The sequence below is a fragment of the Chelon labrosus genome (genome assembly GCF_963514085.1).
Source record: "Chelon labrosus genome assembly, chromosome: 18".
NCBI lineage: Eukaryota > Metazoa > Chordata > Actinopteri > Mugiliformes > Mugilidae > Chelon > Chelon labrosus.
Genome location: NC_140351.1, coordinates 16,830,622 through 16,846,175, shown reverse-complemented (window position 1 = coordinate 16,846,175; position 15,554 = coordinate 16,830,622). Strand labels below are relative to the sequence as shown.

The 15,554-nt window shown below is 41.7% G+C and overlaps 2 protein-coding genes across 2 annotated transcripts; one reads left to right on the top strand and one right to left on the bottom strand.

Moving 5' to 3' along the window:
• Nucleotides 1-899: 899 nt before the first annotated feature.
• arl8 (ADP-ribosylation factor-like 8) lies at nt 900-6,992 on the bottom strand. The gene is made up of 6 exons (XM_084566135.1): nt 6,603-6,992; nt 4,763-4,823; nt 4,533-4,680; nt 2,802-2,885; nt 2,461-2,612; nt 900-1,054 (listed from the first exon to the last, which is right to left on the bottom strand). The coding sequence occupies exons 1-6, from the start codon at nt 6,646-6,648 to the stop codon at nt 1,006-1,008; spliced, it is 540 nt and encodes a 179-aa protein (XP_084422261.1). The 5' UTR covers nt 6,649-6,992; the 3' UTR covers nt 900-1,005.
• Nucleotides 6,993-8,067: 1,075 nt separating this feature from the next.
• On the top strand, nt 8,068-15,539 carry nsun6 (NOP2/Sun RNA methyltransferase 6; the record flags this gene model as incomplete). Its single annotated transcript, XM_084566780.1, has 11 exons — nt 8,068-8,142; nt 8,651-8,806; nt 8,903-8,991; nt 9,219-9,325; nt 9,444-9,597; nt 9,711-9,792; nt 9,913-10,032; nt 10,172-10,316; nt 10,397-10,542; nt 12,399-12,524; nt 12,608-15,539. The coding sequence occupies 11 exons, from the start codon at nt 8,068-8,070 to the stop codon at nt 12,785-12,787; spliced, it is 1,380 nt and encodes a 459-aa protein (XP_084422906.1). The 3' UTR covers nt 12,788-15,539.
• Nucleotides 15,540-15,554: the final 15 nt, after the last annotated feature.

Below are 15,554 nucleotides of genomic sequence, written 5' to 3'. Positions count from 1 at the left end.
CCACAACAGCTCAGTTAAGGCTGAGGATCATAAGATAGCCAATACAATATCACCTTTATGCTACTAAACCACCTCGTAAGTGTGAGTGGCAGATGAGTAACAACTTTCCATAGATGAGTGGCACCTCTTGGATGGATGATTATTCTGATCCCTTTGTTTAAAAAGTACAAAAAGAGAAACATGGCTCCAAAATGGCTGCCAAAAACGAATATAATAAGGATCTTTGACCATCTGTTAATACAAAACAGGCCTAACTTGCACCAATGTTACACTAAAAAGCGAGTCTATGAAGCAAACTTAAATAATTCATAATGCATCAATTAGAAAACATAGTGTTTACATTTAAAATACTGTTATTAAAACAATGTCGTAAGAGTTAGATGAAGGGAAATGTAGCATGCCAACACTCATTTGGCTCAATATAATACAAGTACAGGCTCACAGTTATTAAAAATAGCATTTCGTACTTTACCACATTTTAATTCGGCACCTGTCGTGTTAAGTGTGTAGCTTATGAAACTGAAATTATACGTAACAGGCATCAACAGCTGGAAAATAAATCATGAGAACATTAATTGTGCAGTTTAACAAAATCTAGGTGTCACCCCTCTAGTTAAAAACCTTTACAATACTGCTTTTAATCCCTTTGTCAAATTTCACCTGAACAAACGTAAACAGAGGCAGAAAATAGCACGTTTATGGCATGATGATATGTACGTAGTGTAAAAGATGAAAATCCAATCACCTTTGAAGTCATCTTCTGTCCTCTATTGTGAAAGTTGTCCCTTAATTATTTCTGGTTTCCACTGATCAGGAGAAGCACCAGCTCCATTGTAACATTTATTTCTGTGGACGTGCGTCGGTGCTGCCGTCCTGTGCCGTCCAAGTTCGTCGTTTAAAAAAAAAAAAAAAAAGAAAAGTAACAACAGGCCGATAGGGACAAAGCTGTCGAGCCACCTCGGGGAGTGGTGCGGGTAGTCAGGCCGTTGGTGGCAGAGGAAGGGGCTATCTGAGTCCAGCTCTGGAGGTCATCCACTCAAGGCCTTGGCATAAACTAGGGAAGATAAAAAGACACTTTAATATCACGTAGAAAGTCTTTTACACAATCATATCAGACAAATGTTAAAATGTCCAACAAGTTTACAGCCTGCCACCAACAAAGAGTTTAGATCTCTGAAGCTAATTTAATGACTATACCCGTTTAAATTACATTAATGCTTAAAGTTATGAATAATTAGTGGCTGCTTTGAAAGATATGTGGACACCATCACAGATTACTCTGGGCGTTTTTTTTCAATGCGTGTTCTTGTCTGTAGTTGTGTCCTTGTGAAACATCATGTACACTTCCAATTTAAAGTAAACATCTGACCAAGTATGGTCCAAATGTCCGCATGTGTTCCTTCTATCGAGTACGCATCGACAGATAACTTGTGTGGACTTTTGACAGCCACGTATCCCAGAATGCATTTCACAAGCCCCATCACATATGCTGCTGTTCCACCTACAGAATGACCGTACTGCGTCCTCCCGTCTATACTTGAGGTTCTTGTACTTGTGGTTCATGTACTTGGTACTGATAAACGCCTAATGCTATGACGGCCGCATACACTCTGCTTCAGGACACCTATGTGTGACATCATGGAGGGTCTGTACGTCTTTGTACGGTTCATGAGGGAAACCAGGAGGGTCAATGTGTCCTAAAACATATTAAAGAGTTTCCTGCACTCCCAGCAATTTCGGTTTATTAGTGTGTTACATCGCCAGTCAGATTGTATAAGCTTTATTAATCAAAAGATTCTTGTAGGCTTTTCAGGATCAAATTCCTTGAGGCGTTTAATCTGTGGCCGTTTTTATGTTTATTGTTAAGGCAGCAGTCTACTAGTAATGGAAAGAGCCACGGTCCTCTGAAGCCTGTGGTACAGTGACATCTGGTGGTTTGTAGAACTAATAGCAGATCTAATTCATCCAGTTTAAATCTCAAACGTGTTAACATATTTAAAACAGATGTGCTACTGTAAATTCAGAAAGGATTTAAGGAAAATATTTTTTTGACAAGAAATCTGTCAAAACCTTCAAATCTTCTTTCTTATTATAAAACGCATACTTTAAGTATGACTTGTATATAAACTACAGCTACAAAGCTTATTGAAACAGCAGTGAAACAAGCCTCTGTGCCTCATATGAACTTTATGCAACATTATATTATAAATCAATTCAAGCTGGCACTAAGTAAATAGAGAAGCTAATGGTGAGAAAACATCTGCAAGCGCTGTTTTTTTTTCTTCTTTTGAGCATGGGAAACTTGAAGAAGATCAATTAGAAACATGTGTATGTTCAGTGGGATTCTGGGTCTGTCTGGTGGGATCATGATGCCATTCCATCATCTAATCCTTCAATTAATTAAAACCGCGCGAACCACGTTGCTCTGTTTCAGTGCGTTTTAAGGAACGTATGTCTTACCCCTCTCCTGTAAGCGCACAGCAGGACTGTATGTGCCAGGGGTGGTCTTTGATGGAGCTCAGGGTGAGGTATTTGGAGATCTCTGCTGCAGACATGCAGTCCTTCATATCCTGCTTATTGGCAAATATCAACACAGCTGCTTTCCGCAGGTCCTGAGGGAGAGAAGAGAGAACAATGAAACCATTACCCTGCTCTCTGGCACCTTTTGAACCACAAGCTCTAAACAATGTGACCGAGTGGAAAGGGCTAACCATGGTGGAAAATCAATGTTCAGTACAAACACAGACTCAGTTCAGTTTCCTTACGGCCGCACTGGGAAGAGTTAGGATGAGAAGTTTTACCTCATGAGCCAGCATCCTGTAGAGCTCCTCTTTAGAGATGGCCAGCCTCTCTCTGTCGGTGCTGTCCACCACCAGAATGATGAACTGAAGAGCAGGAGGCAGACATCACACTCTTTAGCAAAAGACATATACAGCAATGAAATGCAACACAGCTGGTGGTCATTTCCAGGCCAAGGCCCTCACAATGGGCCGTGGTGACTGCTATGCTAATGGCCTCTTTTAAATGAGAAAGAGTTGCACTGCGTGACAAAAGACTAAAGACATGCTCATTTTGAGGAGATGTGACGGCGGAGAGACAGACACCACTAAAACCAAAGTAACGACTCAAGAAGAAGACGACGACGCCGTTTCTGAAAGGGTCGACGTGGATGTGACCAGATCAAAAGCGGGGTCTGGGAACAATAACAACGAGCCACAGATCAGAAACCAAGTTCCCCATTTTTGTAATGCAAATATGTTGGAATAGTTTAACTTGCATTACATTTCTATAAATTATACTGGGAAACACTCATCAAAGCGAACCCTGCCCCAACAACAATGTAGGACTGTAACTTTTTATTGATTTTAAAAGGACAAAAAGGGGACAAAGGTTTTCCTTCTCTGTGGTTGTTTTCGTAAGCTTCCCGGTTCAGTAGGTCCTATTTTAACAGTCATGCTCTAAATCCACCTTCATGACTGTTGTAATGTTCAGCTAATGTTGAAATAGCGTAGCCTAAACTAAAATCAGGTTGTCAAAATGAGAGAAACATGTGTCGGTATGACACAGTACAATTTAATGGTTCTACAAACCACAGCCTCAGTTAATTTAAACAAACACTGAAAACCAAAACCTTCATGGAAATAACATTTAGCGCAGGGCTGTTATATGTGAATGCATTTGTTTTCATTAGTGCAAAAATATCTGATTCATTATCAGAAAGGCAGCATCATGATAACTGTAAAAGTGGAACAAGTGCAACTATAACAATTAATCTGTGGCGACACCTGATCAATATAGATACATGATTTATGGCCAAATAAAGTCATAGAAAATATACCAGAAAGGAAAATATCAGATCAGTTAAAACAAGAGCATGTTTGTTAAAAAAAGAAACTGTAATTTGATTATCTAACTAAAGATCACAGCCCTAAAATGTCAAAAATGACTCCTCAAAATATCCTTAATAATTCTTTAGTTGGTACAATATCAAAAAGAGGTGAAAAATGACTTCTAGAAGGAATTAAATCCTTCTAGATATCGATTGATCTGTAGTTGGTTAATTAACACCATAAGAAATAGAAATGCTTATAATCTTGGTGTTTTTCATTGATCAAAGGACAGAAACAAATAATCAGTTAGTTATAAAAGAAACTAAATATCTGCAGGGAACAAGAGATGAAGAACCAGGTTCTGAACGTGTAGCGTGTCCAAATGAAAGTCAACCCCTTGCTGACTATCCATGACATGTGGAGGGATTGTGTTCCGTTTGTGTAGTTTTGTATGGGGCGCTCTGTAAGATCTCCCGCACATCTGCCTCTCTTGTTCTCCTCTTTGCTGCAGAGTCCTGTTGCTGCTGACCCTAGCTTTGCCTTTCAGACAGGCCGCTTTGTGAAGAAGGTGACCTCTGACTGGGCCGGCCCCTGCCGCCGTCTGCGCTCTGAACAAACACGCCAGCTGCCGTGCTCTGGCAAAAAAAAACCTCTGCTGGATGACACTCATCTACTAGAACGTAGTAAAGATGTGTTTCATACCTCTGTGTTGGAGTAGTAGGTGTTCCAGGAGGACCTGAGGGACTCCTGTCCTCCTATGTCCCACATCAGGAAGTGCGTATTCTTTACCACAATTTCTTCCACGTTGCTTCCGATGGTGGGTGACGTGTGGACCACCTCGTTCATCAGGCTTTATGAAACAGAACCGTTAAGTGAGTTTAAAAGATTAAATATGAAGGATGTTTAAGAAATGTGACTATAAAATCACTTACAACTGGTAGAGGATAGTGGTTTTCCCTGCATTGTCTAGTCCCACGATGATCACCTTGTGCTCTGCAAAACAAACACATAACGGTGAGATTTTTTAGGATCAACAGGCAAAAAGCACTAGGAGGCCATGTAAAGTCTGTCTATACAATGGATTCATAGCGGCATAGCAGAATCATAAACTTCCTTCCTTCCTCAACTCTTCCTGACCTCGTGAACATATTTTGTTCGACTTTTCATAAAACCAGCAAGAAAAACAACGAGGGCTCTGAGGCGGCCGTGAAGCAGGCAAACACACCACAGACAGAATCAGAGCCCACACGTACACGCTAAAAAAATATCCCAGGCTAGGGTTTCGACTGTTCTGCCCCTCCGTGGCCTCTGGCTGCTGGGGAGGAAGGAAGTCTGGTCAGAGGCCTCGCTGTTCTGACGGCCGCAATGAACTACACAGACATTTAGAGGACGCCGCATGTGAATTGCTTCCTTAAAAAAAGAGCTATCCTGTGATGATGACGACGGCACGACTATGGACCAGCATTCATCATCAAATCCAAATGTGAACTACTCTAAAAAAAAAAAAACACTTGTATAAACAAGGTCAGAAAAGTGTTGCTCACACAAACAAGCCCCAAGCTTGTGTGGAGGATAAATACACTAATTATTTCAGATTTTTCAGGCAATAAAAATGAAAAGCAGAACGACACAGTCCTTCTTGTCTGGTCAGTTTCTAATAATCCAATTACACCGCTTTAGTGTAGTCCAGACCTTTCATTTAGAATATGCCGTAATCTCTTTAAGCAGGTGTAACTTTACACTGGGAGTGGCGTAATCCAGACTAAGGCAACGGGGCGTAGGTGTCTTTGTAGAGGCACGCAGCAAGAAGATGCAGGTCAACCGTAGGACTGACTTTTATTTTACTCCACATGGTAACAGTTCACACTAGAGAAAACAAACTTCTAATATAACAGTCATGCACTAAATATTATCCTGTATTTGTTTAAAATAAAAAATAACAGAGAGAGCAGTTCACTGCGTTTTTATTATGGAGGCTGTGCTTTGTTGGACTATTGAAATGTTTTGTGCCGTACCATCACGTTTCTGTTATTTTTACAATCCTATTTTAGTCAGTGGGCCAGGCTACATAACAGAAACACTTTTTTTGGGGTTTATTTAAATCCAGTTTAACAGCACCACAGACTACATCCTCCAAAATGATCACACAGTCACCAGCCATAAAGGAGGATGTAATGCAGGACCTTTCACTAGTGTACCTAATGAACTGGCAAGTGAATGTATAATAAGAAAACCACTCTTGCACCAGTAAAAATTTAGGAAGACTCACCACCTTTGTAGTCATACAACTAGGAGAAAGACACATGTTGTTGTTGTTGTTTTTGCTCCAGTGTTTTATGTAGACACTCGGAGCAAAGTTGTCATGTGAAACAAACCACTCATCATTATTTGCAGTAAACAGCTGCTCAGAAAGTCAAGGAAAAGTTATGCAATGTGTCCTGGAAAGTGAGCTGAAGCTGATAAAGCTAAAGCTGATTGACAACTTGATGAATACGCTCCTGTCGGCTCACGGTGTCTTAAGGTAATCATGTTGGTCGATAAACAGACCGACTACTGCAGAAGCTGGCCGTAACCAAGTGTCCTTTAGACGGTTGTTATGGAGCACAAGTGAAACAAAGGCTGGCAGCTGAAGTCAAAGAGACGTGTGGCGAGATAATTCTCCCCCATCTGTTATTGATGCTCACTTTATGCTAACGCGCTAACAGTTCACGTTATCCCCGCTCGAGCGGTTAGCGGGGCTGCGTTTAGCGAGCCGTGACAATGTCTACCCACCTTGGTTACAAAAGAAGCTCCACAGTTTGGCAAATATGAGGCCCATTGTTCAGGTTGATAGCGATGTCCGTCCGTCAGGCACCGAGCTTCTCCACTCTCTCGTCCGCACCGTGCAGTCCGTGGCTGGCTGCGGCTAACTAACATTAGCTGGATGATCTCTTGTCCGCAAAACACCTCACCGACCCGTTCAGCGCGGACTCCATGCGCTCCGGTAACATCTAAAACGAAGCTAATGTGAGGAGGAAAACGGTAACGCGGTGACTTATCAGAGAGCTGGCGTTAAGTCTCCCTAAAAATCGTACAAACACGGGTCGGTCAGGGCAGCGCTGTGTTGACTCTGCTGGTAACGGCTTCGCTCCCTCTGCCCCGTTAGCTGCTGCTGGCAGTGGTTTGGAGAGAAAAGCGACCCTGACTGTTCAGTTACCTTCCGGCTGCGTGATGACGTCAACGCGTGGCCGTTTGACTTTTATTTTTATTTTTATTTTTATTTTTATTTACTTGTATTAGTTTGATTTTAGCTTTAAAGTGATTTTCAGTTTATTATCTTTATTTTTAAAAGGCATATAATTTGGTTTGGATTTAAAAAAATTTTTTATTGTTATTAATAGAACAAGTCTTAATTTATTTTATATTTAGTTTCTATGTGCTCAGTTTTTATACAGAAAAATGCGCAATTGTTCGTAGATAAAGCGAATTATTCATTAAATTTAAAAAAAAGTTCAAACCTAACGTGTGTCATGTGACCAAGCTGACGTATGCGGAAGTAGTAGCGTGGTGAGCATGCCAAAACAACCGGATCGTATCCATCCCTGCATTCAGTAGATCGTGAGTAACTGGAGAGAAATAAAATGAATTTTACTCTGAAATTACACCAAGGTTAGAACATTATCGCATCGGCCGATTAATTAGATATGAATGTCAGGAGCGGACTTGTTGAAAAGAACAGACTGGCTAGAGTAATAATGTTAGTTTACCAAGCTGCTGTTTATCTTCATTTAATTGAATAAATAGTGCAATGATTTGTATGTTATTGCATTGTTGTTGTTTTTTTTTTTGTATAGGCACAAGTATGAGCCAATGAAACATACCACAGCATTTGTTCTGTAGGCAGATATCAAGTCTCAATCACTGCATGGTCCTTTAAAATACTGGACACTCAATAAGATGTCCAAAGACAAACAATTATACAGTGTAATTAATGGAAAAACTAGAAGTCACTGGGTCTTTTTCTGCTTTTTTGTGTATCTGCTCCAGTTTTAAATTATGCAGTTTGAGTTGGCTTGGAAAGTATTATTAAAGTCATTATATAAAGCAAACACAGCAGACAATTTCGTCTTTGATTATCAACCAGAATGATCAGTGACATATTTGCAAGTTTATTCTCAGTCTCACCACATCTTAAATCTGTTTAATGCTCATTTGCTTTTCTTTGCATAGACTGACGTCCTGCTGACAAACAGAAGAAATGTCAGTATTTCCAAGAATTTCTCTAAAGCCTGAAGTGACTGAATACCTAAAGAGCGTCTTCTTAAACAAGGAGGTAAGACTTTCTGTAAGGTTCTTCCAGATTTCTTCTGGAGACTTACCAAAACACATCTTAGAAGCAGCACGAGCTAAAAGATTTTCCTCAAAAACAATCCCAACCACCAAAAATGTTCATACCATTTAATTTTATGTAACTACCGCACAAAAAAGTCTGGGAGGTCTAATTATGTATGTTTGTGCGTCAGTGTAGAGAGGAAACTTCACAGTAACATGTACACCAGTCATAACATTATGACCGGCTATTTTGCTTCACCCCTTTTTTTTTTTTAACTTAACAATTGGCCGTCTTTGTTTAACTTTCCAATCACACTGGGTTACTAAATTGAAAGAGAGAATCTATAGAGAGCATATCAGACTCTTTTTTTAGCTGCCACTTGAGCCATTCTTCATATTTTTCCCTCCAATGTCCCAGTAGTGTCTGTTTGTAAAAGTGATGGATAGATCTTTAAAGCACCTTCCAGTCATTGTCCTCTGCGTCTTCATCCTGGTTGTGATGCATTCAGGTATTAGCAGCTGTTGATCATCAGCAGGCAGAGCGTCGTTTCCTGAATCTACTCACATGTCTGTCTCACCCTCCTTCGTACACTTGTGTGCGAGCCAGCACTCACCTCGCTCCCCTGGAAGACATCAGGGCGAAGCTGGAGGAAGAGCTGAAGAAGGTCAGTCTTGTAGCAGAGTGAAACACAGGGAGCGTGAAAGTTTCTGTTTTAAGTGCAACTCATAATCACTCAGTATGCCGTTTGTCACTGGAGCAGCAGATGTGCAGCTCGTCAGCAGATGAAGTTCAGATTCTTCCTCACCCGCAAATTACAGATGTGCTGCTTCTTCCTGTCGACGGGCCGAGGTATGTGAGGAATGCTGGAACAACGTCAGACAAATCTGAATCTGCTCGCTGGAGCTCCCTCTGAGCTTCCAAAGACCAAAAGTTAAACAGAGTTGTCAAATTTCAGTTTTGAACATATTTATGCAGAAGCACGACTATACCTGCCAGCACACAATCAAACGTAAAGAAAATGAAGAAAGAGGTTTTGAATATTTGTGCAAGCATGTGTCTATACTGTGTACTGTCAGACCTGTGAAGCAGCTCAGCTCAGAGGTGGTGGTGGGAGCTCAGTGTGGCAGTGCCGTCCTGAGAGGAGCTCACGTCTTCGCCCCAGGGATCCTCGCCAGCCCCAAGTGTAAGCGCAGTATCACTGGGGTTCAGGTCCCAGCCCCAGATCATTACATCGTACATATCAATTTTACTTTGTTCATCATCTGCCACGAACGGCCCCTGCTCTGTGTTCTCATTCTCAGACATGAAGGCGGGCGATGTCGTGTCTGTCTTCTCTGACTTGGAGGGCAGGTGCACCCGAGGAGCCACGAACTTCCAGGGGAACAAGGTGTTCGTGGGAAATGGAGTCGCTGGAATGGACCGCTCTAGCATCTTCTGCGCAGGTGAATCTCCCAGGTGCGTATAGTGCTCTGTGTTTTGCTGGAAGAATACTACAATGGGCACAACCAGTTAAAAGTAGGGATCATCCTTCCTGGAGTCAAATAGTGATGGTGACCGTGTGCTTTCAGGGGTATAGGTGTTCGGATGGTGGAGCCACTTTACCAGAGTCCTTCCTTTGATGGCGTTCTTCCCAGCCTGGCCTTCCTGCAGGTATTCCTACAGATTCATTTAGTAGTTGAGACAAAGCTATTATTAAATAGAGCTGCAGCCTCTTATTACTGTCTATGAGCCTTCTCCTCAAGTCTCTTCGTAAACTGATTTAATGAGCAGAACCTCCCCTCTGTGGTTGTGGGACACGTTCTCGGGCCTCGTCCTGGAGAGCGAATCCTGGATATGTGTGCTGCACCTGGAGGGAAGACCTGCCACATCGCTGCACTCATGAGGGATCAGGTAAATACTTCTCTTTTACAGATGTAATCATAGTTAATATTCAAGATATTCTTCTAAATCTCCATCACATATATATTAATAGTTCAATAATTGCTGTAAAGTAGGACTTCATTTTTAGTCTGAAATCATCTTTACTCAGGGAGAAGTTGTGGCCTTGGAAAAGGTTCGAAATAAGATCGACCGCGTTCGTCAAAATGCACAGACGTTGCATTTGAAAAGCGTCAAAGCTTATTGCTTTAACAGCATTCAGGCTGTGAGCAGTGACCCAGCACAGGAAACTGAAGGTACAATACATAGTTAGTGCGTCTTTCTGTCTCATATCTATAGTAAATATCTAGCAGCTGTGTTTCTCTACACATCCCAGGTCCTCCCTTCCCTCCCGAGAGCTTCGACCGGGTTCTCCTGGACGCTCCCTGTAGCGGCCTCGGGCAGAGACCCAACATGGGCAGCACCTGGAGCCTCAAGGAGATCTGTTCCTACCAGCCGCTGCAGCGCAAGTTGTTTCACGCTGTAGGTTTTTTTTTTCTCCCCCACACACTGATAAACCAGTTTTCACATCCTCTTTTAATCTTTTAATAGCAGCAGTTTGTCTCGTCTCATTGCATTGAGAGTAACTGATGTTGGCCAGTAGGTGGCAGCATTGGACACATATTACACTGCAGCTTCAGTTCACATCTTAGAAGGAGAATCCTCCTCAAAAGAAATGTAGTTATTCTGCTGGTGTTTTTCTAACAAGTTAATTTAAAACTGTGACAGATTGATTTAAAAAAAAAAACGGATTATTTTGATGTAGCACAGAGTACTATGATGTAGCACAGATACAGCAAAAACTCTCACTAGATTTATGACAAATATCCTTTGTTGTTGTGTTGTGTGTTTTAGAGAAAAGAAGTTGGTCTAAGAAATATTTCTACAGGACGCTTTCAGTGAGAGCTGCTCTCATATTGTTAGGGTGAATTTTTGCTCCTTTAAGTATGGCTACCAGACGGACGGTGATGCAGAGGACATCATTCAACCCGGTGACAAGTAGTCTCCATCAGTGTCCACCAGCGTTTCCTCAAGGTTGTTTGGAGGATGTATGCGCTCGTATACTACACATGCAGACAGCCTCTCTACGGGGTGACAGTCAAACCTGTGATTTGTTTGGCCACTTGGGGGCCCCACACACAACATAGATATACCTTTTATATGGTGAACATGTTTTGGAGACAATAGACTCAGCAAAAGTAGGACTCATTTGGAGTTCAGTTTCGACATTCCCTTTCTCTTTTATCTCTCTATTGATCTCTTGAACGCCAGATAGAGATAGTGGACTCTTTAGCTGCCAAATACTGCCACCACTTCCCAGTGGACACTTGTGGTATTGCAATTCAAACAAACTGTTGACAGGACACCTTAAACCAGAGGTCTTCAACAGGGGGTCCGCGGACCGCAGGGGGGTCGCGAATTTTTTCCCCCATAAATTTAAATGTCTTTAAATACACAGATACATAAGTAGGGGGTCCCTGCTCTATCTCTCCATCAGTTTGGGGGTCCTCGGCCTGGAAAACGTTGAAGACTCCTGCCTTAAACTATAAACAAGTTTTCACTTTTACTCTATTATGTTGTTTTTGTCATGCCTTACAAAAGATATTTATTGTTATGATGTTATGTCAATGTAGAGTTCACGCACTGAGCGAAAACATGAGTGCAGGGCCATCGCCGGAAACATTAATAAGTTAAAATGCAGGGGTTTTTGGTCAGGTGAGTGATTTTCATTTAGCTGAGCAAGCGCCATCTTTGTTCTAGTTGATAGATTTATTAACAGCTCCTTTTAAACAACCGGTCCAAGTTTTCTAGTCTCTTATTTTTGTCTCTGGAGTAGTTTCGTTATTTTACGCCAAACCATAACCAGCTCAATACTGCCCCCTGAGGCTGGAGGCTGCGCTGCAAATGTCCATTGCTTCTCAATAGCAGTTCGTGGTGTTATTCCCTCAGCGACCACAAGAGGCAACGATGAGCCCATTCCACACTTGACAAGCGACAACAATTTTGAGATTTATTCTTTATCTGAAGTGTTTTCAAATGCATATTTTCCCCCTTTTAAAACAGGGGAAATATATCTTATATACAGTTTATGTAATCTTTTAAAATGTATTGCATGGCTGCAGTGAGCTTATTTTTTTTTTATTAGAGATTGAGGCTGAACACTAGGTTTTAAAGCTTGGCCTCTAGACAGCAGCGAGACTGAACTAAAAACATTAAAGTGGTAAGCCGGATGAACAAAACATCGAGCTGAAAACCCTTTCAGATGTTCACATTGTGTAATATGACTATAAAAATGTAATGCCCGTAGCTGCTTTAATAAAAACCTCTTGCATCTGCAGGCGGTGCGGTTGTTGAGGAAAGGCGGCGTTTTAGTGTACAGCACCTGCACAGTGACTTTAGCTGAGAATGAGGAGCAAGTAGCCTGGGCTCTTGAAACCTTCCCCTGCCTCACACTCACGCCACAGGTAAAACTTCACATTTACAGACTCTGAAACATCTACAGAGACACAAAGGAATACCACAGAGTCACACTCTTGTTCTTTCTCAGGAGCCTCACATCGGAGCAGAAGGCATGCTGGGAGCCGGCCTGTCACCTGAGCAGCTGAGCCTCCTCCAGAGGTTCAGTCCTGAGCTGAGCTGGGACCAGACGGAGGCCACAGCCCCTCTCCCCTGCAGAGCCGACAGGGACACCATCGGCTTTTTTATTGCCAAGTTCCTGAAAAACTGACCAGAGGGCTTCTTGTATCGCACAGCCCTCAGACGAGACTGCAAGACGGGAACAATAGTGTTTATGTTACGACACTCTGTGTGCTTTGATGGGCCGGTGTTGACAAAGGGCTCGCTGCGCTGTTTACAGCATCTGCCTCTTAACAGCTGCTCTCTAAAACTGCGGGCCATATAGGGATAAGCTTTATAAACACAGAGGGCAGGAGATGGAGAGGGAGAGGGAGGAAGGGGGCACGTGGGGATGGAGGCTGAACGAGTATTGGCAAATGCAGCAGTGCTAGTGTCTCCATAACAACAGTGACGACACAGCTGCCATGGTGACAGTGGATTCGCTGGATCTGGGAGATCAGGAAGTAGCAGAAGGAGGTCATGAGAGGTATTAACAATTTAGTTCTTCAGAAGAGCTGGAGACTTCTGGGACGTCCAATTAGAGAGAGAGACGTGACGCCGGTGTCTGTCTGATGCAGAGCATCTATCGGCAGGAAATTACACTGGGTTTTTCAAAATAAAAGTATATTTGAAGGAAGCTTTTGGTCTCCTCATGTTTAATATAAAGTCCCTACTATTAAGGATATATAATCACCGTATAAATAATTAATCAAGGCTTTGCAGTGCTCCTAAAAGCAGCCATAAGCAGATATGAGGTATATGAAAAACACAAGTAATTCTATGGAGACATATGTCTGCACTTTAAACCCTGTTCTAGTTTATGACAGCTGCAGCAATAAATATATGAAACAGTCACTCAAAAGACTATCTTCATTTCAAGAAAAAGCGCATTTCCTTTATTCCCTTTTGAGAACTGGTTAAACTTTTTAGTCTTATATCGTCTTATTTCATAAAATAATTACAGGGCTCGGCAGGAGGCGTTGATTTGTTAAGAAATACCATGATAAATAACATGTTTTAAAGCGTTTCTTAAATGTTTATGGTGGTGCCACTGATTTCTTCGGTGCATTTTGAAGTGTGGCTGTCCACTTAATCTGCACTCTGTTCTGTAATTTAAATATTTATGACTGCAGTGCACAAACATCTGGCCCGTGCTCCTGTCGTGCAGCATTATGAGGACCTTCACAATGACCTCAGCTCAATCCCTCTTCCAGGGAATACCATGTAACCTTTATCAGTCCGGGCACACATCTGTCTGCTCTGCACTTCACCTCCCTGTGATCTGTGTATTTTACTGTAACGTGTGGGCAGACGGTTGATAAAAAATAAATAAATAAAAGGCTGCTTGACTCGCTGCTACATTAAAATTCTGAGATCTAATCATCTCTGCTTGTTTGTCTATTTTGGAGGCAGCTGTGTGCAGAGAAGCAGCTTCCTCTTTTAGATGCATCCCCTCAGTATTGTCATTCATGTCGATGTTGTCATGACGACTCAGGAGGCAGGCCGGTGAGTCTACCTCAATTTTTCAGCAGAGTTTCAGATGACTATTTATAGACGCTGCTTCGCTCCTCTGTCTGGGTCCTCTTACAAAGCACACATCAAAATCTTCCCGCTGTGTCCGTCCTTTGTTGCCAACTTTATTCTTCATATCTATGCATAATGTACATACACATGTACACCAATACAAAATCTGCAGTGCTACCAATGTAGCATAGAAATGGAGTAGGTTTTATAGTTAAAATTATTAGGAACGAGAGGGGGTGGTGTAAACAGAGAGAGCACATGGACTCCAACCCAAGATCAATTTAGATTTTTCCAATACTATTGATTCATGAGCAAGTGGAGGCTCTTAAATCATTCAAAACTCCATCACTTTGCATTTAACAGATCTTGTGCATTGGTCAGACAAAGAGATCTATGTTTATCTGGTAAACATGTGGAATTATTTGTTTCGCAAATGCATCTTTTAATTTAATTTTTTTTGTGTGTGTGTGAAGAACATACGGAACAAAAAAATCCTAAAATGAACATTCTGTGTATTGAGAAGTGGGAGTTAAAGTGGGAATTAAACAACATTCATTAGAAAAGGGGTCAGACTCAATAAAAGATGAACCTTGATGGAGTTTTGGTAGTAGACCTACAGCCAAGTTGCAACGTCATATCAAATCGCCTTCACTTGAAACCAACGTGAATCAGTAAAAGTGCAGAATAAAAGATGTACCAATGTTATAAAATGTTTCTGGACCCATACAAAGAACAGTACTGCATGTCAGAGAGGAAGTTACTGTAGAACTCGTTTGTCTTGTAAGGCAAGACTAAGGTGCGCCTCGACGGAGGCAGAAATATGTTAAAACCAAACGTCTGAAACCATGGACGCAGAGTAAAACAGGAACTAAGCAGTAAATGATGGACATAAAATGAAATGAGTGGTTTGGCACTTTGGGAAATAAGCAAATAGCTAGGCCTCTCGTTGAGAGTTTGATATGAAGCAATAGCTAGCAGCCGGCTAGCTAAAGTTAGCTAAAGCACCAAGAAACAACACAACCTATTTAGTTTTTTATGACATATGGTAATTAGTGACATTTTAAAAGTGCCGGTAGGTGTTTTTTACCTGGACACAGTAAAATGAGCTGTTTCTCCCCTTATTTCCAGTCTTTGTGCAAAGCTAAGCTAACCTGCTGCTAGCTATTTACTTCATATGACTTGTACAGGTATGAGAGCGGTATTAATCATCTCGCCCGTATTCAGTTTATTAGGCACACCTACCTAAAACTAAATCAGTCTGACACACCAGTCCTGCACTAAAACATTAAGATTGTAGTGTTTGTTTCTTTGAGGTCTTTGTCATTTTCGAGGCTGTCGTATGAGGTGCTGTTGAG

Coding starts and splice junctions, on each gene's coding strand:
- arl8 (XM_084566135.1), bottom strand. CDS start 6,648: ATGGGCCTCATATTTGCCAAACTGTGGAGCTTCTTTTGTAACCAAG. Junction 4,824..6,602: donor GAGCTTCTTTTGTAACCAAG/GTGGGTAGACAT, acceptor TTTGTTTTGCAG/AGCACAAGGTGATCATCGTG. Junction 2,613..2,801: donor ACAGGATGCTGGCTCATGAG/GTAAAACTTCTC, acceptor TCTCTCCCTCAG/GACCTGCGGAAAGCAGCTGT.